Source organism: Suricata suricatta, chromosome 1 (genome assembly GCF_006229205.1).
Source record: "Suricata suricatta isolate VVHF042 chromosome 1, meerkat_22Aug2017_6uvM2_HiC, whole genome shotgun sequence".
NCBI classification, from domain to species: Eukaryota; Metazoa; Chordata; class Mammalia; order Carnivora; family Herpestidae; genus Suricata; species Suricata suricatta.
Window position 1 is genome coordinate 127,450,491 of NC_043700.1, and position 26,994 is coordinate 127,477,484.

General features: G+C 35.4%; 1 protein-coding gene and 1 non-coding gene across 2 annotated transcripts in view; both read right to left on the reverse strand.

Moving 5' to 3' along the window:
• ARHGAP24 (Rho GTPase activating protein 24) overlaps positions 1 to 26,994 on the reverse strand; it is a 484,571-nt gene that overhangs the window by 401,666 nt on the left and 55,911 nt on the right. The window contains exon 2 of the mRNA XM_029943691.1: positions 250 to 449. Coding sequence (XP_029799551.1) covers positions 250 to 429 — 180 coding nt within the window. The 5' untranslated portion in view covers positions 430 to 449. The remainder of the gene's footprint in view (positions 1 to 249; positions 450 to 26,994) is intronic.
• Positions 9,336 to 9,438, reverse strand: LOC115303629. The gene has a single exon (XR_003914156.1). It is a non-coding gene; the product is annotated as a U6 spliceosomal RNA (small nuclear RNA).

The following is a 26,994-nucleotide window of genomic DNA, read 5'->3' on the forward strand; positions in this document are numbered from 1 at the left end:
GACTCAGACATTCTGTTCTAGCTTAGTAAAAGTCAAAATTAATATTAGACAAGTATAATTTGCCTCTTGGCCTCACCTAGCAAGTTCATCATCTTGAACCAAAGTAAACAATGGAAAAAGGTGTGAAAGATGCCAAGGAACTGAAAGCGGAGGGAAATTGGGTTGACCTCAGATTCCATCAGTTTCTAGCAAACCTTCTACTTCTTGGATTACTTATGACCATAGTACTTTTTATTTTCTCCTACTTACCAAGGGCTTTGTTTCATCTTCATCTTTGAAATAATAGAGCTGATCTCCCTTGAGCACAAACCAGCGAGTATGCCAAGTCTTGACAAAGCCTCCTTGCTTCCTCAGCCACCCACACTTCACGGCATTATTCCGCCCTTGGCCTTGTTGGGGGTTATCGGTGGAGTCATTGTTCTCCTCCATTATCAAGCTGATGAACTTTCCTATTTAGCAAAGAAGGGGGAAAAAAAGGAAAGAGAGAGAGAATAAGGTATTCCGATATATTCAATTCCCTCTTAAATCACTTCTGTCCCTCAAAAAGAAGCAGGAACAGTAAAAAATGCATATCAACTTAGTTGCCAAATTTTTAGAGGCAAAAACCACAGACCTGACAATATGCCTGGAGAAAACTTGGGGAAATTTGTTGTATTTTTCTTTAAAGAGCAATCAGCTGGGCAGTAATATTCCTTTCTTCCTAAGTAGAACTAAAGAATGGGAAAGTTCTACAGGTAATGTGTTAAGAAGCAATTTTTGAAAAGAAATGAAAACCCCCAACAAAACACAGTTCTCATGATAACGAGCCTGTGTGTCTGGCGTGCACTGATTGCATCCTGCTTGTGCAGGCCTGTGATTATCTGAGCAAACACTAGACTAACACATGTTAAAGTTTAAAGAGACTATTTTTAAAACCTCAGTGGAAGACATTTGTTTTACATATGTGAAAATTTCTAAAGATGTATTGCCCCCCATTCTCCCAAACTATCCCCTTGAGAGTTTTTTTGGCTCGTCAGGAATTAGTGCAGCTGAAAAGTCTAGGGGAAAAAAAAAACCTGTTTGGCCAGTTGAGTTTCCTTCAACTCCAGAAGTGAGTGGTGCACTCCAGATGCATGAGGAAGAACATTTCAAAGTTATGTGTGAAGGAGGATAAGGTCATACACACTCTCCATAGCAAGAAAATGAGTTTATCATGGAAGAAGTATTAATCCACAGGTGAGAAATTCACCACCATACTAACAATAGAGGAGGTGGCTCTCTGGGAAAGCTGGGGACAAGTGGTCAAGAATAAGACATTTTCCTATCCTAAAAGCTTCCCAAAAAAATCTCTCACTAATGTTTGTTTCTAAGCACTTTTTCAGAAAGTGAAAAGTTCAGTCTTTACCCTGGATCTTCGAAGAAGATACAAGAATACAGATTAATTAATAAAACATGGAATATTCCTGTTTGGCATATTTATGCACAGAACTTTTATTTTTCCGCTTGATTTCAGAAGACAAGTTGTCCTTCTGTGTAGTCTTTATTTTCACCACTGATTTTTCACTTGATTTGTATGTACACAATCCTAGTTATAAATTCTGTGTAGTTTTCCGTGTCAGCCTTTGGTCATTTACATTTCTTCCTTAAAGGTCCAGGGTCAAACTCTACATTGCGCCTCTAGTTTCTCTGAATTTAGTCCTGCCATTCCAGTTGCAGGGATGAAGCAAAACTTTGGTTCTAATTCTTATTTTGATCATTTCAACCATCTTAGTAGTTTTCCCTCTTCTACCGGATTGCATTGCCATCTGTCTCCACCCTTGCTTTTAAGCTTCAAGGAGGTCACTTTCTTATACTGAAATACCCTCTTCTTTAAAGGCCCGCATCTCTACAAACTATCTTGAAGCCTCCTTTACTCTATAAGGTATTCCCATGAGGGAAGCCCCTTAGTGCAGGAAACATTCTCCCATCCTGTGCGTGCCTGTGTGTGTGCAGATTCAGTCATGCCTGATGCTTCATGTTTGTTATGCCCTTATGGCAGGAATTTTCATCTTTTTTTTTCTTTCACAGTAGTTGACCTAGCATAAAGAGCCAAGTAAACCTCATTCTAAATGAACAATAAATGCTGTAACATAATTTAGATAATAAGCATGCTTATTTAGACCACTTTAAATCATCTTTTTTGGCTTCCTGGTTCTAAATTGTCCACATCTACACAACTTGCTATTTCATCATCATCCATTTATTCTTTGACCAAATATCTTAACTTATAAAGTTGAATAAGACCTTAAGACAAACATTCCAACATAGGCACACACGGGCAGACATACACAAACATTTCTAATTCATTGTACACAATAACTTTTCTTTTGGGTTCTTTTTTATTTCCTTTCATGTCATATTCATGTTTCCTATTAAATTTGAAAAATCCCCACTAAAATGCTTCAAGGTAATTGAACAGTACCATCAGTAACATAAAGAATACAAGCGCTTAGTTCTGCGTTGTTTACCATTAATATATTACTAAAAAATGCGTGCACATTAGAACATGGTTCATGATTCCCCTGCCTCAGTCTTTTATAAAGCCAGTGAAATCTGTGACAGTGGCACCCACTGACCTCCTGGCTATCATGCTTATATTTTCATGACTTCAGAATGCATCAGAAAGTCTTTTAATAGTACTAATTGTAAGAATTCACTGATACGGGAATGAAAGCAGATTGTATCATATTCCAAAGAGAAAATAATAAAACTATTTTTGGATGACTAAAATTAGATTTTACTAAAGTAACCATGATTTTTATAGAAGAGTGTTGATATTTCTATAGAATTTAGAAGGTTCAAATTCCACCCTTCATCTTTAAAATGAGGATACTGGATTGTATCATTTCTAACTATAGTCCCTGAGAAATTTCAGGACTTTGAAATCTATCATCTCTGTAATTCCATAAGCATAAAGACACCAGATATCATCAACCCCTAGTACAATGTCTGACATATGATGAAGTCAATCAATGTTTGATGAATTCATAAATTTTGTAATAGGTTTGGTGCTAGATATCTAAAAGTGAACATGACAGCCCTCTGAAAACTGATTCTTCCCAAAGTCTGATCTTAATAAGTGGTACCATGATATTCCCAGTTAAGGGAGGGAGCAAGCAAGAAAGAAAACAACTGATCATTTTTGATTCCTGACTTTTCCTCATTCTGAATATCAGAAGATTATATGCCTTCCTGAAATATTTCAGATCCATCTAATTGGCTCCATGTCTACTGCCACCCTGATATCCAAGGCGCCATTGTCTTTGATTAGAAGATTCTAATAGCTCTCTGACTGGTCTCATTGCTTCCATTTTGAACCACAAATGCAAACATATGCTCACACGTATTTCATTTTCCACAAAACAGTCAAAGTGAGCTTTTAAAAATTTAAAACAGCTAATGATTTTTTTACTTTTAAATTTTTAATTGGCTCTCATTGTGCTTATTTTAAAATCTATAGTCTTACCCACGACATAAGGCTCTAAGTCATTTGGTACCTGTTTACTAATTAATCTAATTCCATACCACCTACTCCTCATTTCCCTCACTCCAACACACAAGCGCACGCACACACACACGCACACACACACACACACACACACACACACACACACACACACACAAGCTCTGATTCAAGCAACCACACCAGTTCTAGAACACCCAAGCCCTTTTATGGCTTGAGTTTTGATGCTTGCTGATCTCTGCCTAGGCTACTCTGCCCCAATGCTCTTTAAGTGTCCTATCCCTTCTCATTCTTTAAGTCTCAGCTTTAAAAATCTGCTCTTTCCAACAATCAGTAATCTACCAGTGCATCAGTTCCTTTGTTTTTATTTTCTACTACTAAACTCTGACCTTCGTCTTCCTGAAACTTAACTAGGTTGCTATTTCTTTAGGTGTTTATTGCTGATCATCCTTCCAGTAGACCATAAGCTTCACAAGGTCAAGGATTTGCTTTTCCTCACTACAACGTACCCAGTGCTTTTAAGAGTGCTTATTCAGTATTCAGGAAACAATCGTTGAACCAATGAATAGCTATGTGACAACTACAATAGAATTCTTACAAATAATGTTTTGGAGTTTTTAAATTACATTCAATGCCTTACAGAATATTGTATACTTTAAGACTGTAGACTTTGACTTTTTTCCTTTAACATTAAAGACTTCAATTAGCCTGAAACTTGTACTTAAATGCAATGTCAAAATCATCAAACTAAAATGAACTTAAACCTGCCCTTTATGAAGAAATATAACATTCAAAATTTACACTTTTTAGCCTTGCAGGAAATACATGTAATCAATTGTGGTTTAGCATGAAGAAAAATACAGTTTACTTAAATTCTCAGAGAATGATTTAAGTGAATTTCCACTGGGAAAGTGCTTTCACTGTGGTCAGGACATGGCAGTTGGGTAGTACTGGAGATTACAAAACAGAACTATCAACTTCAGTGTTTAGCAAATCAATTTAAAAATGACAACACAACAAGATAAATAAGTGGTTATTCTAAACCAAAAACAGAATTGAGAATTTAACTGGTGTCTTCTTTTAGGAAAAAGCCTTAATGATGACTATATACCATGATGGAGCTTAGACAGTTCCCATCCTCTGATGATGGGCCAGTAGTTTTGAATTATTTTCCAGCAGTGGATACTGGTCTGCATATCCTTTTTGCAATTAAATGGGCTAGGAACCCAAAAGTATTACATGGTACAATCAGAGAGGAAATTTATGCTCCTGACAGAATTTTCCAGAAGTCAAACAGCCACACACACCTAAGTATTTATATAGGTGACTTCATGTCAACAGAACATATATAAATAAGAACATAAACAGAGATGTGTATAATATGCCATAGGCTATAAAGTTGCACTGTGTGTGAATTCACCTGCATGACTACACATGATCAGCAAACAAAAGAGAATGACAAAGGAGGGAGCTAGAGAGAAAGGGGAGGGAGAGAGAACAACTTCAGTAGCAGGACAATTCTACCACCCAGCCTCCATCACATTCAGTGAACACATGCTCCCGGGTCAAAGTGGGAGGTGGGTTCTTGTGGCCGGGTCAGTACCCTCGACCTCTGAGGGCGGCGAGTGTATCACTGTGCAAATGTGATCCCAGAGTTTCAGAGTACAAGTGATTTCACACCACATGTCCCCTCAACACAGCGACTCCAGTTGTTCAGTCAAAGAACAGTGATTTGTTCTATTGCTAGGGGAGAGAACAAAAATAAAACTGGCAGATTTGGGAAAACACTGCAATTGTGAGAGATTTATGTGAGTTTCAAGAGTAATTTTGTTCACATCAAATTGTCCTCTTTGGGGCTGACATTAGAACCTGACTCCTTTGCAAAATGAATATGATTGCACTGTATACCATATATAACCACAGATAGCCAATATTTATCTAAATGCTAAACTTTCTTATTTTTTTTAAAGCTGTTTTGTAGCTGTTGCTAACATGTGGATTTGTCAACAAGTAGTACATTTTATGTGGCTGTATATCTAAATGCTAGCATCTAGTCCCTCTAAGGGGTAATGGTTCATACAACAAGAATATAAACACAGGATGAAATAGCGTATGTACCTACATAAGCGCATGGATATCCATATATGTGGGTGTATCATGGGTGTGGCTATATATACACATCGTTGTGTGTTCTCTCTAGAGAAGAAAATAAATGAGGTAAAATATTTATTGCTATTTTTCTCTCATTTTAAAAATATTAAGTTTCATGCCACTTCCATGCTAGAAGACAAGTAAAACATTCCTGCAGATCTAACATTCTTTGATGAAGCAAAGAAAATAAAGGAGCTCTGACACAGGATGCATACTAAACAACCTGATCATGTCACAACCTATGAAGTTACTGATTTATTTTTGTTTTTCTTATTTCCCAGAACATTTCTTCAATAACTGTAATTATTTACCAGATTTAGAACTTAAAACTCTTTATTATTCTAAATATTTAAATAATTTCAGACTTGACATTTCTCTCTCTCTCTCTTTCTCTACCTCTTTGTCTCTCTGTCTTTTTCTTTTGCTGAGCAGGCACCAAGGAAAGACCATATGAGCACACAGTGAAAAAGTGGTCTTCAGCAAGTCAGGAAGAGATCCTTAACAGAGCCTGATCACACAGGCACCTTAATCTCAAACTTCCAGTCTCCGTAACTGTAAGAAAATAAAGTTCTGTTGATTAAGCCACCCAAACTATGATACTTTGTTATGTTAGCCAGGGAAGATTAAGACAATGTATATTTGGGGCATGTGAGTGGCTCAGTTGATTACACTTCCAACTCTTGATTTCGGCTCAGGTCATGAGATCAAACCCCCATTGGGCTCTGCACTGACAGAAAAAACCATAGGGGTGACTGGATGGCTCAGTCAGTTAAGCCTCTGACTTTGGCTCAGGTCATGATCTCACAATTTGTGAGTTCAAGTCTTGCATCAGGCTCTGTGCTGACAACGCAGTGGCTGGAGCCTGCTCCCAGTTCTGTGTCTCCCTTTCTCTCTGCCCCTTTCCCTACTCCTGCTCTGTCTGTCTCTTTCACTCTCTCTCAAAAATAAATAAGCATTAAAAAAAATTTTAAGACAATGTACACCTAAAATATATGTATAAGAAAACCTTCAAAGAATTAAATCTTAGTAGCTTGCTGTAAGGTAGCTGAGGTAACTGCTAACAAAAGAGAACTAGTGAGTGAAAAATAGCTCACTCTCCAACCCTCCCTCTCCACAACAGCACCCCTTCACTTGAAGAATGAATCAAACTGTGGTGCCTACAAGGGAATCAGCACACTTAGTCCGAGAATGCAGAGGGTCTAGAGTTGATAGTTTTAGCTCCAAGATAAATTCCAGGAACCAGAATCTGTCCTTAGGAAACACTTTCTTAAAATGGTCTTGAGTTTTCACAAATAGTTGTTCTCACTGCCTGGACTTCATGGCTAACCTTTATCCATCCTTCAGCTCCTCTACAAAGGCTTCCTGGGAGACATTGCCATCCCCAATCTGGACACTCCCCTTCCATGAGTTCCCGTATCACTGGGAACAACCGTTATCACATGGGGGCCATATGCTTACTATTTTTCACTCTTTTACACTGTAACTCCTTGTAGATATGGGCTCCCTGAAACCCCCCAGACTAACTGCATATACTGAGTACTCAAAGGATTATTGAATACATGTAAATAAATGAAGGATTGTATAAATGGACAAAACCATCAGTCTTTGAGGAGTACTAGAATTGGCCCCAGTGACCTCAAGGCTCCACAGAGTACAGTGCAAAATACCTAAACATTTCATGTTTACTAAACACCAGTACAAAGGCTTCAGTCCAAATTCGCCCATCTAAATCTAACCCTTTAAGCTTTTAGTAGCTTCTGAACTTCAGAAACTATTGAGCAAAGAAAATTTCCATTTGTCTCACTAGATGCTACCCTTAATCATAATTTGAGTTAAAAATAAACATTTCTTCTACAAACTCAAGAGTTTATGTGTGAAGAAGACAGAAATTTAATAAAGTATGACAGTTTATGAACATGAAGTTTAAAACAGTCACTGGAGGGTGCCTGGGTGGCTCAGTCAGTTGGGCATTCAACTTCAGCTCAGGTCATGATCTCACACTTCATGAGTTTGAGCGCTGCAGACAGCTCCCTGATGACAGCTTGGAGCCTGCTTCAGATTCTGTCTTCCTCTCTCTGCCTCTTCCCCACTTGTGCTGTCTCTGTCTCTCCAAAATGAATAAACATTAAAAAAAACCTTTTTAAACATTCACTAGAAGAGCATACCTGAGAGAACTTTAGCAGTTATTACTGTAATTTTGTAAATGTGCAGTTATTTACACTACACATCCTATTGCTTGATTCATTTGAAACTAAATTGTCCAAAACATTAGAGAATAGAAAATACTAGAAGATTATGTACATGTTGGGATGGAACAGGAATCTCAATCTACATTTTATATTTTAAGCTTCAATATTTTTATATTCATTTGGTAAGAAATCAAAATGATTTAATAGGAGGCACCATTAAAAAAACTTTTAAGGGGCACCTGAGTGGCTCAGTCAGTTAAGCATCAGACTTCGGCTCAGGTCATGATCTCATGGTTTGTGGGTTTGAGCCCTACGTCGGGCTCTGTGCTGACAGCTCAGAGCCTAGAACCTGCTTCAGACTCTGTATCTCCCTCTCTCTCTCTGCCCCTCCCCCACTCATGCTTTGTTTCTCTCTGCATCAATAACAAATAAACATAAAAAAATTAAAAAAAACTTTTAAGTATTTGTTTTCTTTTTGTTGTATGTCTAATGCCTCACATTCTACAGAGAGAATCTGCTCACTCTTAAGGAGGTTTTAAATTAGATAGGGAGTAAAGTATTTTAATATTTTAATATATACTTAGATGTGTTCCCCACTATCACATCACTATTTGAGGGATAAATAAGGAAAAGAATCATTGGAATCCCCAATGCTGACAACCTGAGTAGAAACAACAATCAAAACAGAACAAATATTTTACCATCAATGGGATTAAGAGAGAAGTGACAGATACATGGCAACTATCCTGTCCTTCTTCAAGCTCATGGCAGACATTATTAATTAATCACATTACTCTTCCCTGTGGAAACTACAATCACCACCAGAGGCCTTCTCAGTACAACCCTCTGGACAGTCACAGCCAATCAATCATTCATGAAAAGGAGAGGGAGTGTCTTTATTCAATTCTATAAACAAACCGAGAACTGAAGGTATCCCTCTAACGTAAAATAGAAATTCAGGTGCTTTATAAGAGAGAATGATATTTGAAAATGTTTTAATGTTTATTTATCTTTAAGAGAGCGATAAAGAGAAAGAGTGCACATGCCAACAGGGAGAGGGGCAGAAAGAGAGGGAGACACAGAATCAGAAGCAGGCTCCAGGCTGAGAGCTGTCAGCACAGAGCCCAATGTGGGGCTTGAACTCACAAACTGTGAGATCATGACCTGAGCTGAAGTCAGACACCCAGCTGACTGAGCCACCCAGGCATCCCAGGGAATGACATTTGAAATGGGAAAAGAAGAAAAAGTCAACTTCTTCTACCTTCATTTTTTAAAAAATTGAAGTGTAACTGACAAAATGTCATATTAGTCTTAGGTGTAAGATGTAATGATTCAATATTTATATATACTGCAAAGTAATATAACCATAGCAAGTCCAGTTAACATCCATCACCATGCACAGTTATAAAAAATTTGTTTCCCCATGATGAGAACTATCAGAATCCACACTCCTAGCTATTTCCAAATATGCAATGCAGCATTATAAACTATGGACACCAAGCTGTACATTACATAAAGACATGGAACGTGTCACATACTTGCAGGTCTGTCTTCACACAGAGACCATGTTATCTTCTCTATACTGTTCCAATATTAGTGTATGTGCTCCCGAAGCAAACATAGAAACCAACCTGTTTAATGGGAAGATCTAATAGGTCACTGAGAGTTCTAAGACAGCAACTGTCATTTTATCATTTGGCCACAAAGAACGAAGAAAACAGATCTTAAGTAGGAAAAAGGTTATATGAGCTGGATGTTCCTATTTTATATTACTCCAATCTATGACTAGACCTTTACACCTAGAATCAGAAAGCTGCTTTTATAAATATCTGAATTTTTAAGCTTTTGTGTGTCCCTTCCCTTCCTCACTCATAGCTCATTAGTAAACTTTGTTTTGAAAAGCTGTCTCGAAGGAACAAAGAGGTTGTCCACACCTAAATCTCAGAAGCAATGGCGGCAGTGACGGAGGGGTTTTGTACACATTGGGAAGAAAGGGAGGAGCCAAGCTGAAGCAAGTGGAATGTTGAGCAAGACAGTCAGGCTTAGGGGCAGGGGTGAGGGCGAGGGTCAGCTGGGTCCTCTCCACAATAGGGAAATAACCTCCGGATTTACCATTTATAAAGCTCCTCCATCTCTGTTCCCTGATGGTTACCTTTTTAAGCTTAGATAAAAGCAGATATAAAATACTACTTTTAATGTCAGATTCCTTTCTTTAGTGAGTCCAACCCCAGAAAATCAGATATGTTGTCGATTACATTATCATTTCAAGGCTTTCTAAGGGGCCAGCTTCTTATTCAACCACACTTCAAAGAAAACACTTTAACAAGTAGGTGATTTTGGCTGGGATAGTCATTTGTCTATGATGAAGTCTCAGGTTTTCTTCAAATGCAAGCCTCGCAGCATTTAATGATTTCCAATAAGGACGGTTTCTTCTTTGTCAATTAATCCTGTGGGGTGAACATCATCAGCCTTGCTTTATAAGCTCTGGAAAATTACTAGGTACTCTGAGTATATAAATCTTGTCCTAATCACTGAACCACAGTTGCTCTCCCAATGGTTTATTATACTGAAGTACTGACAATACAATTTTTTCATTAGAATTTGAAGAAAGTGGACGGATGTCACCGTGAAAAAAAAAAAAAAGCTACTGGCTCCTCTACTTTATCCAGTATCATTCACGTGATGGACTTCGATGTGTTAAACTTGGATCTTGGATGAGGTATCATTATTCTCATATCATTTGAACACTTAGTTCTTCAAAGTATCTAATTAATTTATACTCTAGTTTTAGATAAGCTGAATTGAAACTTAGCTTTACTGCACCTGAATATATTTAATTAGCAGTTCAGTGAAAAATAACTAAATCCTAAACATAAATAGCCATTTTAAAAAAATAGGAAGCCTGGCAGCACATATGTTATTTGGAACGTCCTGCAGCCTATCTTTGGGGCGCGGTCTCTCCCTCGTGCCACGTTGCTTCAGTCTGTAGTACCATCCCACTCCCACAGGGTGAGCCTACGTAGGATTCTACAGACTCTGTAAGCTCTCCAAAAGCAGTGACCAGCCCAGGGAGCGGGCATGTGACTGAAGCAGTTCCAGGTGGAGTCCTTCCTCAGGACAGAGCTAGAGACACTGAAGGATGAGCGTGTGAGGCTAACAGTGCTCGTCTCCCCTGCCCTGTGAAGAAAAGCTGTCTGCAAACTGCTGCTCTGCAGAGACAAGCAGATGTGAGCAGACCCGAGAGAGCCCCAGAATATCCTTCCCAGTTCTCTCTCCTGAGGGCCTGGCCTCTGTGTATCTGCCTTCAGTCTTATGAGACACGTTTTTCTTCCCGGCAACGTGAGCAAACACACTGTTTACTCAATCTCGTTTGAGTTGGATTTACTCGCTTGCCACCCTGAAAGTCTTTATTAATATCAAGGAAAAACATGCAATGAAAATATTTCTGGGAAAATCCGCTTTAAAATAATGGAAATCTAGGTTTACAGCACATAGAGATTCTCCTACCTTGTTATCATACAGAAAAATTAATTCAAGATGAATATTAGACCTAAATTTAAAAGGTAAACTTCTTGAAAAAAACATAGAGTAAATTCACAACCTGGAAAAATAAAGTGATTTTTAAAAAGAATACAGAATGCAATAATCATAAAAATTTATAATTTTGATTTTATTAGAAGAAAAAACATCTCATCAAAACATATTAAGAAAATGAATAGGCAATTTACACAGACAAAAAATACTTGCAAAACATAGTCCATGCTAAAAGACCTATATGTATAGTATACAAAGCATTCCTACAACTCAATATAAAAACACACAAAAAATTTAAGAAATGGGAAAAAATTAAATAGACACTTCACAGGGAAGATATACAAATGTGCAAAAGCGTCATGAAAAAGTCCCGGCACCATTAGAAATCAGAGAAATCTATATTAAAATCACAATAAGATACCATTACATAAATAGTTCAATGGCCAATGTTAAAAACAGACTGAACGCCATCAAATGTTGGTGAGGATATGGACCAACTCTGATTTTCATACATTGCTGGTGAAAATATAAATGAAAAACCACTTTGATAAAAGTTTGGCAATTTCTCATAAAACATAATCCTACCTATGACTAAGGAACTGCAATGATAGATATTTAACTAAGAGAAATGGAATTCTTTTATGTTCACAAAAATATTTGTACAAAAATGTTCATAGAAGTTGTATTTATATTTACCCCAAATAGAAATAACTAAATGATGCCCATCAACAAGGGAGTGGATAAACAAACTGTGGCATAACCAGTAATAGCTACTCCTCAGCAATAGCAAGAATCAAACTATGCACATACGGTCAAACCTCGGATTGCAAGTAACTTGTTCTGTGAGTGTTCTGTAAGATGAGCAAATGTCTCTAATACATTTTGTTTTATTTTATTTTATTTTATTTTATGTTTTATTTTTCTCTTCCAACAGTGAGAAATCTGGCTTCCCATGAAGTTCAACCCATATATTTATTTGCTCAACTTGTAATACACAGAAAGTAATTTCATAATTGCTAACCTAAACCAAAGTAGAAAGGAAATCTACTAACCAGAGTTCAGTATTTTCAGTTTTTCAGTTAAATTTATTAGAACAATATAATTTGTGCACAAATCTCAAGTGTATAATTCATGAGTTTAGATAAATGTCTACACCCAATTAACTCATGTCCCATCAAGATATAAGACATTTTTATTACCTTAGAAAGTTCCCTGTGACCTTTCCAAGTCAATATCTACCCTTCAAGAGTAACTATTTTTCTGATTTCTGTCACCACATGACATTTTGGTATATTCTAAAACTTATGCATGGGATCATGAAGTATATAGTCTTCTATCGGGCTTCTTTTACTCATTATAATGGCTATGGAATTCATCTATGCGGATATGTATAAAGCCTTGGTTTGCAAGCATAATTTGTTCTGGAAACATGCTTGTAATCCAAAGCACTTGTATATCAAAATGAATTTTGGGGGGGGATTTTAATTTGTTGGTTTTTATTATAAGCCAAAAGAACTCCAGCTTCAGCAGGACAACATTTCTCTGTACACGAACAACCAAAGGTAGCTTCATTGACTAAGCTGATTCCAGGAGCTGGTTTGTATTCATTAATGTAGTAAAAGTCTGAAGGTGGGCCCTCTGAGTCAACAGTATTTTCCACAAATATCATTCCTTTATGATTCTTCCTTCTGTTGAGTTTATCTTGTTATCTCTGCAGAGCTAGCCTCTGTTTAGCCTTCTTTACAATGTATTCGGCAATGGCAGGTTTCAAAGCTTTGTTATTGTCTTTTATTGCTTTGCCTTTCTTTACCTGAGATAAATAATTATGCTTGTCATTAGAAAACTGCTGGAGAAGTAATGGGCACTTGACATTTTGCAAAGGTTCCCAAGTACTTGTAGAATCTGGCCATCCTTTCCATTTTACAAGGTAATATTCCATATCCCGTGAATGGATTAGGTAGCAGGCACTGAAGCCACCAAAGATCAAATATTTTGATTTACCCTCAGAATGCTGTTGTAGCCACCATGGTACCAGAATTTTGCCTTCTCACCCCAGCGCCTTGACTATGTTTTCTTTCCTTTACTACCTTGTAGTCACACAAGTGGTTCAGTTGTGATCATGTGACATTTAGCATCACGTCCTACTTGTATTATAAGACATCACTCATTTACGAAGTTAAAATTTATTTTTAAAAGGGGGGGCACCAGGGTGGCTCAGTTGGTTTAGTGTCCCACTTTGGTTCAGGTCATGATTTTGTGGTTCATGGGTTTGAGCCTCGTGTCAGGCTCTGTGCTGACAGCTCAGAGCCTGCAGCCTGCTTCAGATTCTGTCCCTCTTTCTCTGCCTCTCGTCTGCTTGTGGCATTATTTACAATAGCCATGACTGGAAAAAACCTAAATGCCCATCAATAGAAAAAGGGATAAGGAAGATGTGGTATATAAATACAATGGAATACTACGTAGACATATAAAAGGATGGGATTGAGTGCTTTGCAACAACATGGATGGACCTAAAGGGTAGTATGCTAAGTGACATAAGTCATACTGAGACATAAATACCATATATTTCAATTGTATGTGGAATCTCATAAAAGTAAATGAACAAACAGAAAGCAGAATCAGAACTATAAATACAGAGGGCAAACTGATGGTTGCCAGAGGGAGGAAGTGGAGGGACTGGCAAAACACAGAAAGGGGAATGGGAGACACAGGCTTCTAGTTACGGAATGAGTAAGTCATGGGAATAAAGGCACAGTGTAGGGAACAGAGTCACTGGTACTGTAACAGTGTTGCATGGTGACAGAGGTAACTTAGCACAGCACAACATATAGAGAAGTTGAATCACTATATTGTACATCTGCAAGTAATGTAACATTGTGGGTCAATTATATTCAAATTTTTAATATTCATTTTTGTGAGAAAGAAAGAGAGAGTGAATGAGTGCAAGCAAAGGAGGGGTGGGGGGGCACAGAAAGAGAGCAGGCAGAGGATCTGAAGAGGGCCTTGTGCTGACAGCAGACAGGCCAATGCGGAGCTCAAACTCATGAACTGCAAGATCATGACCAGAGTCAAAGGCAGATACTTAACCAACTGAGCCACACAGGTGCTCCCCAAAAACATTTTTTTAAAGAAAGGGGGTATTACTGGGAAAGTTGATAAAATTTAAACACAAATTTGGTTAGAATAGATTATTATATCAATGTTAAAGTTTCTCATTTCAGTTATTGATAATTGTGGTTGCTCTTAGGAAATGCATACTCAGTATTTATAAAGGGACAAGATGTCTACAATTTATTTTCAAAAATTCAAAAATATAATCATAAACAGACAGATATATGTATATGGGATGATAAAACAAATGGAACAGAACATAAGCAGTTGGTAAATCTGGGTAAAGGGTGTCTAGAAGTTCCTAGTACTATCCTTATAACATTTTTGTAAGTGTGAAAATATATCAAAAATTATGCAATATATATGGCTTACTATAAGACTCAAAAGAAAAGCAAACTCCATTATTCACTGGATAGTGACACTAGACGTTAGTAAACACAGCTTTGGAATTAGTTACCTGAACTTGAGAAAGTCATTTGTTTTTCTTGGCCTCAGTTCTCTGATCTCCAAGATCAAGAGGCTGAATGAACCATTTGATATCTAAAGTTTCTGTTAATTCTAAAATATCATGATTCTTCAAAATGGCCTTTTAATAGCACTGTACTTCTAGAAATGACATGATTAGTTGGAAAAATTTTTTTAGTTCAGTTACAGTTAATACTTCTAAAGATAAAAGAGTAATAAATAGATTAGAAGTTCTGTTCTATTTCAGGCCCTTTATTGAATTGCTGTGCTAGTTTAGCATCTTATCATTTTATTTGAAAATGCCATGCCTTAATTTAGAAGACCATAAAAAACATTAACTACTACTGAAAATCTATATGTGACATTCTTTTTACTTTTAGATAGAAATAATGAGTTTTACTTGCTTAATAAATTATATATAAGGTTTCCATATACTCAGCTCACTATCCCAAGTGATATATGTATATGTATATGTGTGTGTGTGTATATATATATACATATACACACATATGTATACGTAGTTAATCCTCACAACTCTGTGAAGTAAGTATAGTTACTAGTTGTACTTCACAGATGGAAAAACGAAGGTACTGGGAGATCCCTGGAGTCCTACTGCTGATAAGTGGGTATTTAAAAACAACCATGCATCTGAACCTAGTTCTTAACCACTAACTGCTTCTCAAATATTACATAAAAATAAATTCTAGCTGGTGGCTCGGTTGGTTCAACAACTGACTCTTGCTTTTGGCTCAGGTCATGATCTCCCAATTCATGAGACCGAGCCCCACAGTTGGCTTCTGCACTGAGCATGGTGCCTGCTTGGGATTTTCTCTCTCCTCCTCTCTCTCTGCCCCTCCTCCACTTCAGTGCATGCATGCTCTCTCTCTCAAAATAAATAGATAAACAAAAAAAAAACTCCAGCAAAGACCTATACTGACAAAAATTCCATAAGTAAAAGTGATCTGAGTAATAAAACTATTCATTTTTACGCCAAAATCAAATCCCTGGAGATATACATTTAGAACCATGTGACTACCTATCTAGATCTATTGATATAGATATGTCTATATGAATGGATATATATGTATATATAAATGTTATTATACATAGTCTTATTTTCCAGATATGTCACTAATATATGCTTCTCTTGGTATTTATGCTCATATATTTCATTTTGAGTTTTTACTTTTAACATTCTAGTACTTGGCAGACGCTGCCATGTGAAACTGTTGCCACCTTGACCTGCTGCTCTTTCCCCTTCAGCAGCTTGGAAGCAGTCAGGTGGAAGACCTCAGAAGCTGCTGCTTGTCCGTTCTTTGCAGAGGCCAGCGAATAAAGCCCAGCTATGCTGCAGCACACTAGATGTGCTCAACCCAGGGGAAAAAAGAATAAGGCTCAGTGCTCAGCCCTTTACGAAGAGAAAATTAGCAGTGAAAGTGACAAATTCCATTTTGCCTTTAAAAACGAAACCATAGGGCACAGTGTCATTTAGAAGGAAAAGCACAAAGTTATAACTCCTAAGGGTTTTATTACGGCATGACTAACACATATTCTTTCACTCCAGGTGCGGACATCTGTAGTCACGTGTTTAGCTCAGTGAGGCCTCCCTAGACACTGGAAAATTATTCATGCAAATCCCAAGCTTACCTTTCATGGGAAAAAATGGGGGATTGGGAGAAAAATAAAGGTGAACAGATGTTAAGCAAGGATGCTTTTAAGTTGCAATCGAATTGTCTGAGAGAAAGAAAAGACAAGGAGTTAGAGCAACTTAAAAATTGGAATCCATCATATTTGGACATTCTTAATACATTATCTTGCAAATAAGAATCATCATCATCAATATTTATATATAAGGCTTTCTACAAATTCCACATAATCCATGTAATTTCTTATCATCTTGGTAAACAAAATATTTAAGAAATGTGCCTGATGTTGCTGCTATATATAGGATCTAAGGATTTTAGATGACTGGCTCAAGCCATAAACCTAACAAATATTCGAGCAGGTATTATTTTACTCTGTATTATGAAGATTTTTTCCCTTTTTTTCCCTCCCTGAACTACTTTGCTTCATACTTACACCATAACCTTATGTGGACTATTATCTTTACTTATTAGCATTCCTAAAAAATGAAGCAACAATTAAAGTAATAACAGAACAAAAGGTAGGCTCTCAAATATTTATTATATCATAGCTTAACATTGTTGTAAAATATATAACACAATATTAACAGACCCCTGAAGAAATACACTAATAGACTTTACCTCCCATAGAGCTGCGTTAGGATTTTAAGAATTTAAATATAAAGTGAAAACATCACATAAAGGGTCACATAAAAATTCAAGTATTAGCACAACTTAAATCACAATCTTAGAGTAAAAAGAAATCATGAAACAAATTTAAGGATTGTAGAAAATTCTGCTTTCCAATGGGGTTATGAAATATAACATTCAAGTTAATCAAATATGAAGTCCAATCATGTATTTTTTTAAGTGCTGATTTGCATAACATGAATAGACGGCCAGTTTTCAACGAACTAGGAAAAACAATCACACTCATCAAAAATACTGTAAACACAAGTCAGTCTTGCTTTGAGATCCAGAGGCCATTCTTATAATGCTTTAAAGTCATCTATCTTGGTTTTTATCACTAACAGAATGCTAAGTAATTCATATTAAATCATGATTTTCCTGTTCCTAGCTATCCCAACAGGTGATGGCATTATTCTTCCTGCTCCCCTACTGAACTGTTATCTTCTGTCTCTCCTTCCCATTCCCTGTCCTAACCAGCTCTGTTTGGCTCTCATCACCATCCCTTTGCCTCACATCTAGATGATGACTTCATTCTAAACTTCAATTTCATGCTTCTAAGGGCCCTTCTCTCAGTGCCCCTGCCAAACTGATAATTCCAAAAATGTATTTTATATGGTCCACAACCTTTAACAGCTGCTGAATGGATAACACATTGTGTTTAAACTTAGCTCATTTTCAAGGTATCATAATCTAACTCAGTTTACTTTCCCAATTTATTGTTCATTACTCCCCCAACAAATGACCTGTGAAGCAAGCAACAAAACTTGTGTACTAAATTTAACCCAAACACACAGTGCTTTTTCTTACCTCTTATTTCTTGGAACTTACTACAAACTAAAATCATCATCATTATCAATATCAACAGCAAACACATATATTACTTACTGTACCAGGCAATGTCATAAGTGCTTTGTACATTTTAACTCACATAATCCTCACAATAACCTAGTGAAGTAGATGCTATTATTATCATCTTCATTTTACAGACAGTTTGAAGCACTCAAATAACTCATACAAGGTCACACAACCAGTAAATTATAGAGCTAAAATGCAAACCATGCAGTTTGGTTTTAGATTCTACTCAACCACTATCTGTATGCCTTTTAGTCACCAATTAATTCAATGTATTTATTGTCAATAGCATAATTAACTTTTAGTTATTTCACATATATTATTTTTATATCTTTAATAGATTATAAAATTATACCAAGAGTTTTATTTATTTTAGAGTCTGCTTAATACTAGATATACAGTTAGCCCAAAACAAATATTTCTAAGGGAGACCATTTTATTCAAAGAACATAGATGAAAGACAAAGATCCAATAGTTAGTCAAAATGTATAGAACTAAGCTTCCTCTCACCAATAGTCTACTGAAGCAGGACTTGCCTGTGGTAAGCCACTGACAGGATGAAGACAGGTATGGGCTGGACTGTTTGAGGATTTCTACACAGAAGGGGCTGTAAGACAGCTTTCTGCTTGGGGGTAAAGACCATAGATTCAGAGTCTTTGAAGCTATAGTTGCCAAACAAGTACACTTATTTAGTTTGTAGTACAAACTATTTAGTACACTTATTTAGATTATAGTTTATGTTATAAAAATAGCATTTCCTAAAGATGATCTTATTATGTATGTCATAGTATATGGAATACATAAATAACTTATTAGTTAAATTACTATTCATTGATTAAATATGTAGGGGGGTGGACAGCACCCCAATAATCCTTCAAAACATAATAGTGCCATTAGTGACTGATCATGTTGAGGACTTGAAGGAAGAGTGAAATAAAGTTCTGAAGACACTTAAAAATAGATGAATCACTTCTCTCACTTTAAAATGGAGCATATAACTTTTTGGAAAAAAATCTCTTATTTGTGGAAGTACATATATAAAATTCCAAGACTAGAAATTTGAATAAAACTCAGGTTTCTTTGAAATAGGGCACTAAGTCAGGCCAGAGAAGAAGCTCATTCTTCAAGGTCTGCCTCATATGTCAACTCATCTGTGAAATTTTCTTTTGAATAATTAATCATTCCTTCTTCTGTACTATAATAGTATTTTATAAATATATGTATTGGATTACATGGTATAATAACTACTACTTGGAAAACGTGCTGATCTTGACTTCTAGACTGTTGCAAACCCAAATGTACATCAACAAGGGAACATAAACCAATTTGATATAATCATGCAATTAGTACAACTTGGCAAATAAAGAAGCTAATTATTAATTTGTGAAACAAGATAGACAGTTCTTAAAAACATTATGCTAAGCTAAAGAAAGCAGACACAAAAGAATACATACTGTTGTCAAGAATTGTGAAAGATTTGAGATTTCAGGCAGTGAATAAGCTTATAAGTTTCATGTCTGCTGGCATAAGACATGAGACTGCTGGATCAAAGACAAAGGACTTTATTACTCAAAGCAATCAGGTTAGTCAGCGTATCACCCTTGTACAGTGAGTTGTGTTACAGGAGAGGAATGTGGGAACTCCGGGAATGTGAATCTATTACAATGGGCAGTAAGCCTACTTGATCTTTACCCCACGGGGACACATTATTGTTAACGCACTGCACAATAATACCTGCCCTTTTCTCAGGAGGAAGACATTACCTCTAGCTTCCAAGGTTATTTACTATACATACATGTTTGCCAAAATAATACTGAAACAAAAGCAGTCATTACCTCTGTTCACAGACATGCAGAATTGTGATATAGTTGGAGCATTGTCTCCTAATTACTATATGTTTTCATTCATAAGACATTTCTGAAATAGGCAACATTAGTCTTTGGTGGGAAAAAAAAATCAGAACAATCATTGTTCAGAGCCAGAGGTGACTACATAAAATCACAAGGGAAATTTCTAGGGTAAAAGGATATTATATATTTTATATATAATACTTGGAGATATTTTATATATATAAATATATATATGCATGTGTTATGCATATATATGTCAAACTTATCAAACTGTAGACATAAAAGTGTATTAAACTACATGTAAATTATATATGTATAAATTGGGTATGTAAATTATACCCAAATAAAACTGTTGTAAAAAGAAAAATCTGCTGATCATGACTTCTAGATTGTTATCATCTACAAGGCAAAGGTTGTGTTTTATTCATCTATTTTGCTGATTACTTGGAAGAAATTAGCCAACTGCATATTCTTAGTAGGTGCTAATAAAGTTGGTTGCATTGATTATTAATATTATTTAAAATGGGCCTCTAAGTTATATATAAACCTAAGAGTAATCATATATCAAAAACCACTAATAAATATGCAAAGAATAAAGAGAAAGGAATTCAAACACATCACCAAACAAAATCAGCAAAATATAAAAGGGAGAAATAGAAGAAAGGATCAGAAAAAATATTGAGTAACAACCACAAGTAATAAAATGGCAATAAATATATATCTATCAATAATTACTTCAAATATCAAAGGACTAATGGGTCCATCAAAAGACAGAGGGTGACAGAATGATTACAGAAACAAGACGCATTTATATGCTGCCAATTTTAGACCTAAAGGCACCTTTAGGATTGAAAAATATAGGATGGAGAAACATCTATTATGCAAATGCATATCAAAAGAAAGCCAGAGTAGCAATGCCAGTATCAGACAAAATAGACTTTAAAACAGACTGTAACAAGAGACAAATAAGATAAATAATAAAGGGGACAACCTAACAAAAAGATATAATAATTGTAAATATTTATGCACCCAATACAGGACATTTAAATATATAGAAGTTAATAACAATCATAAAGGAACTAATCAATAATAATACAATAATGGTATGGGACTCTAAAACCTCACCTACATCAATGGACAGAGCATCAACAAGGAAACAATGGCTTTGAATGACACACCATATGGATTTAACAAATACATTCAGAACATTCCATCGTAAAAGAGCCCAATACACATTCTTTTCAAGTGCACATGGAATTCTCCAGAGTAGATCACATGGTAGCCCATAAAATAAACCTCAACAAATTAAAGAAGATTGAAATCATACCATCCATATTTTTTTGACCACAATGCTATGAAACTAGAAGTCAACAGGAAGAAAAAATCTCAAAAAAACCACAAACACATGAAGGTTAAATAACATGCTACTAACAATAAATGGATCAACCAGGAAATCAAAAAAGAAATCTAAAAAGTACATGGAAACAAATGAAAATGAAAACTCAACAGTCCAAAACCTCTAGGATGCACCAAAAGTGGTTCTAATAGTACAGGCCTACATCAGGCCCACTTCAAGAAGCAAGAAAAAATATCAAATAAACAACCTAACCTTACACCTAAAGGAACTAGGAAAAAAAAGACAAATGAAACCTAAAACCAAAAAAAGGAAGGAAATAATAAATATTAAAGCAAAAATAAAGAACACAGAAATTTAAAAAACAATAGAGCAGATCAAGGGATTGGTTCTTAGAAAAAATTAACAAAACTGATAAATGTCTAGTCAGACTTACCAAGAAAAAAAAAGAAAGGATTGTAATAAAATCACAAATGAGAGAGGAAAAATAATGATAAACACCACAGAAATATAATCATAAGAGAATACTATGAAAAACTATATGCCAACAAATGCACAACCTGGAAGAAATAGAGAAAGTCCTAGAAACATGATCTCCCAAAATTGAAATAGGAGGAAATAAAAACTTGAATAGACCAATACCAACAAATAAATTGAATCAATAATCAAAAAACTCTGAACAAACAAAAGTACAGGTTCAGGTAGCTTCACACGTCAATTCTACCAAACATTTATTTTTATTTTTATTTATTTATTTTGAGTAGGAGAGGGACAAAGACAGAGGGAAAAAGAGAATCCAACACAGGGCTCCATCCCATGCATGAACTGTGAGATACTGATCATGAGCTGAAACCAAGGTTCAGTTGCTTAATTGACTGAGCCACCCATGCACCCTCTACACAACATTTAAAGAAGAGTTAATATCTATACTTCTGACACTATTAAAAAAAATAGAAAAAGAAGGAAAACTTCTAAATTCATTTCATGAGGCCAGCATTACCCTGATATCAAAACCAAATAGACTCCACTAAAAAAGAGAACTACAGGACAATATTCTGGATGAACATGGATGCAAAGATTCTCAATTAAATGCTAGCAATCTCAATCCAACAACACATTTAACAAAATCATTCACCACGTTCAACTGGGATTTATTCTTGGGTTGCAAGAGTGGTTCAATGTTTTTAAATCACTCAATGTGATATACTACATTAGTAAGAAAAAAGATAAAAACATGTGATACTTTCAATAGATACAGAAAAAAGCATTTGACAAAGTACAACATCCATTCATGACAAAAGCTCTTAACAAAGTAGGTTCAGAGGGAACATATCTCAACATAATAAGACCATCTATGAAAAACCCACAGCTAATATCATCTTCAAGGAGAGAAAACTGACAGCTTTTTTTTTTATCATCAGGAACAAGAGAGGAATATCCACTCTCATCACTGTTATTTAACATAGTACTGGAAGTCCTAGCCACAACAATCAGACAGCAAAAAGAAATAAAAGGCATCCAAATTAGCAAAGAAGAATAGAAACTTTCACTATTTGCAGATGACATAATACTATATATAGAAAATCTGAAAGATTCCACCAAAAAACAGCTAGAACTGATATACATATTCATTTCTGTACAAAATCAATGTACAGAAATGTGTTGCCTTTCTATAATTAAGCAGCAGAAAGAGAAACTAAAGTATCAGTCCCATTTATAATTATACTAAACCTAGTAAGAAACCTAGGAATAAACTTAGCCAGAGTTAAAAGACCTATATACTAAAAACAATAAAACACAGATGAAAGAAATTGAAGATGAAACAAGGAAATGGAAAAATATTCCATGCCCATAGATTGGAAGAACAAATATTGTTAAGCTGTCTATACTATCCAAAGCAATCTACACATTTAATGTAATCCCTATCAAAATTCCTCCAGCATTTTTTGCAGAGCTAGAACAAACAATACTAAAATTGGTATGAAATCACAAAAGACCCTGAATAGCCAAAACAATCTTGAAAAAAAAGCAAAGCAAAACTGGAAGCATCACACTTCCAGACTTCAAATTACCACAAAGATATAGCAATCAAAACAGTATGGTACTTGGCACAAAAATAGAAACAGATCAACGGAACATAGATTAATAGAAAATCCAGAAATAAACCCACAGCTATATGGTCAATTAATCTATGACAAAGCAGAAAAGAATGTCCAATGGAAAAAGTCTCTTCAACAAATAGTGTTGAAGCAGCATGCAAAGAATGAGACAGGACCACTTTTTTAAGCCATACACAAAAATAAACTCAAAATGGATGAAATACTGAAATGTGAGACAGGAGACCATAAAAATCTTAGAGGAGAACATAAGCAGTAACCTCTTTTACATCAGCAGTAGCAACTTCTTTCTGGATATATCTCCTCAGGCAAGAGAAACAAAAGAAAAAATGAACTATTGGGATTCCATCAAAATAAAAAGCTTCTGCACAGTGAAAGAAGTAATCAGCAAAATTAAACGGCAACCCACAAAATGGGAGGATATTTGTGAATGACATATCGATCAAGGGTTACTATCCAAAGTACATAAGGAAATTATCAAACTCAACACCCCAAAACTAAATAATCCAATTAAAATATTTGATAGAAGACATAGACACAAAGAAGGCATACAGATGGCCAAGAGACACATGAAAAGATGCTTATCATCACTTATCAAGAGGGGAAGGCAAATCAAAACTACAGTGAGGTATTACTTCACACCTCTCAGAAGAGCTATGATGAACCTCCATAGTATTTTCCACAGTGTCTCCATCAGATATTGCAATAGCACTGTATGGTGATAGATGGGAGCTACCCTTGTGAGCACAGCATAACAATCAGAGAACTTGGATTACCATGTTGTATACCTGAAACTAATGTGGCATTGCATGTCAACCATACTGTAAAAAATTTTTAATTGGAATATTTACAATTTGGTCCACACACTTCTGTATTTACACCATGCTCTCACGAGACTTTGTTAAGTCATGGTAGCCATGGCTCAAAAGTCAAAGAATAGGTGATTAACTAATTGTTACTTAACCTTCTAATTTCTGTATAAGTCTAATTACATGAAACAGAAGTTGGTGTTTTGATTTTTTACTTTGCTTTTCTGTTTGGAGTGTCATTGTAACCACTGTATTGTAAATGATGGAAAATAATTGCATATCTTAAAAAAATATGAAACTTTATAAAGTAAAAAAAATAAAATAAAATAAAATTTCAAAAAAAAAGTCAAAGAATAAAACTGCCATCACATACCATAAATATAATCACCTACTTCCCCAACCCTTTGATTATGTTGATCCATATCAAATTTCTGATAGTTGATAGGCTTAGACCTGAAAAATGGTAATTTCATCTGATTGAACATAATACAAAGTCATAATACAAAATTGGAAGTAACTGACATTGAACACTGCACTCAAAATGCACTGTTCCTTCAGCATATGTATACAGGAGATTGAAATTTTCTACTTTCTTTCTTGAGCTCTAATAATGAAACTATTGAGTAAATATTCCAGATCTGAGGGTCTATACTACCCACCATTTCTTAACCCACTTTATACCTCAAATTCCAAGGAAAGAGAAATCAATGAGAGTATTACTGGGTTTTTTTCTCCCTCAATTCTTAATGGTTACGAGGGTAAAACACAAATTGCTTTTTCCCAAGACAGCACAAATAACTTTTTTTGTTCAGTTTGCTAAATTTATTTCCCCAGTGTACATCTTCCCTGAATTATCAACATTTCAGACTTGGTATACATATCTGTACTTTGAAAGAAGAAGTCAGAGGGAGAAATTTCTGACACCAAAATACATATGAAATTTTATTAAGTGATTTGTATACACCACAACCTATGCTTTCTTTGAATACTTTTAAATGACTATTTTCAAGCTTTTCAATTCTCCAAAGGTAAATGAATTTCTATGGGTACAAGTTCGACAATTAAAATATTTTCCCTCAGAGATATGCTGACTACCAATGGCCAGAGAGTTTCACAGTTTGTGATAACATAGTTAGTGACACCAAAAGTTAATTACAATCCTGAACAAAGTTTTTCTGTGATTGCAAATGCCAAAGGTAAACATGGGAAAAAGAAGTGTTTAAAAACTCAGATAAGCAATACATTTTCTAGATATAAGAACCCAGCTTACCCTAGAGAATACTTTGAAAATTTACCAAAAAGAACACTACTTTTCCCTACAGGAATCTCTGAGCTCTATATGGATTTTTATAGTTGAATTGTTTTTTGCTCACATTCTTTCACACTAAAGTTCTATATTTCCATTTCTCAAAATAGACACCTTTTTCCCTGGACTAGAGTCAATAATCAAAAGAGGAAAAGAAAGAATGTTGGAGTATGAATGGCACAATGAGGGCACAAGAGGGGAGACCTTGCATCAATAGTCGATGTGTTTTTCTCTCATTGTGTTTCAGGTCTGATGCTTATCATACCAACCAGAAGGAAAACTTCTCAAGGTCAAGGATTGATATCTTCCAATCCCATCTTGTATAGACCAGAATTGAACCTGAAGCAGGACTCAATACATGCTTGTCCAATGACTGAAAATGTAAATGATAAAGAGATTATAAAAATAATAGCAATAAAAATAGAGTATCCAGAAGATAATATTACTCAATAAAAATGATTTTCCTTCTCTGGATTAATTTTTTCTTAAGCAAATTAGAAAAAAAAATTAGTTTCATCCTCACAAAATGTCCTTGGAATACCATGGCCTCTTATATTGCCCATAGTAAGGATGTTGTTAATTCTTGTGGCTTGGATATTCACTTTTGATAATTCACTTAATAAAATTACTTATGACCTAAAATGTTCATAAGATAATTTTTATTGCCATCTTATAAATATTTGCACAAACACTCACATTATTGTATGTCTATATGGATTTTAAGTTACAAAAAGGTACTAGCTTTCAAATCACATCCAAATTAATAACATTAATGGTAATTTATCATTGACAGTTTTATCAAAAGGCAACTCTTCCCCATTATTCCTCATATTACTTCAAAATCTATAGTTAATTTAAGCACAAAGTTTATCTAAAGTTTTCCATTATAAAGAAAAATTATTTGTCATAGTTGTCATAGATACTATTACATTTTTATCAAAATACCCAAATTTTTAAATCCAAATACTAAATATCCTTCTGATCAAATGCTCCCACATCTTTTGTTTACCAGCTGAATCACTGAAAGAGCAATCTATTATAATTAGGTATATGTGCTGATCAGAGTTTGAGTGAGTAATAAAGGTATTTGGAACAGACTTGAAAACAAAATATGAGGGGCCATTCAAGTTAGTTGCTATACCAGTGTATTTTCAGTGATCTTTAGTTATATCTAAACTAGAGAAAAAAAGGCTATAAATAACATATCTGCCATCTATACATGCTATATGTTATATGTATTGCTGGGAGCCACACTGGCCTTGCTGGATGACACGGTCACAGTAAGGAAATGGCAGACGTGCACGGCTCCTGCCATGAGAGGTGGAAACTGGCATCTCCTTCTGCTCTACTGCTCGTGTGAAATTAAGCCTGTTGCTATTGATTAGGCCTCACAATGTTCCAAGTCAGATATTCCCCCCACACAGATACCTCATGGGAGGAAGCATATTCCCACCTCTATAAAG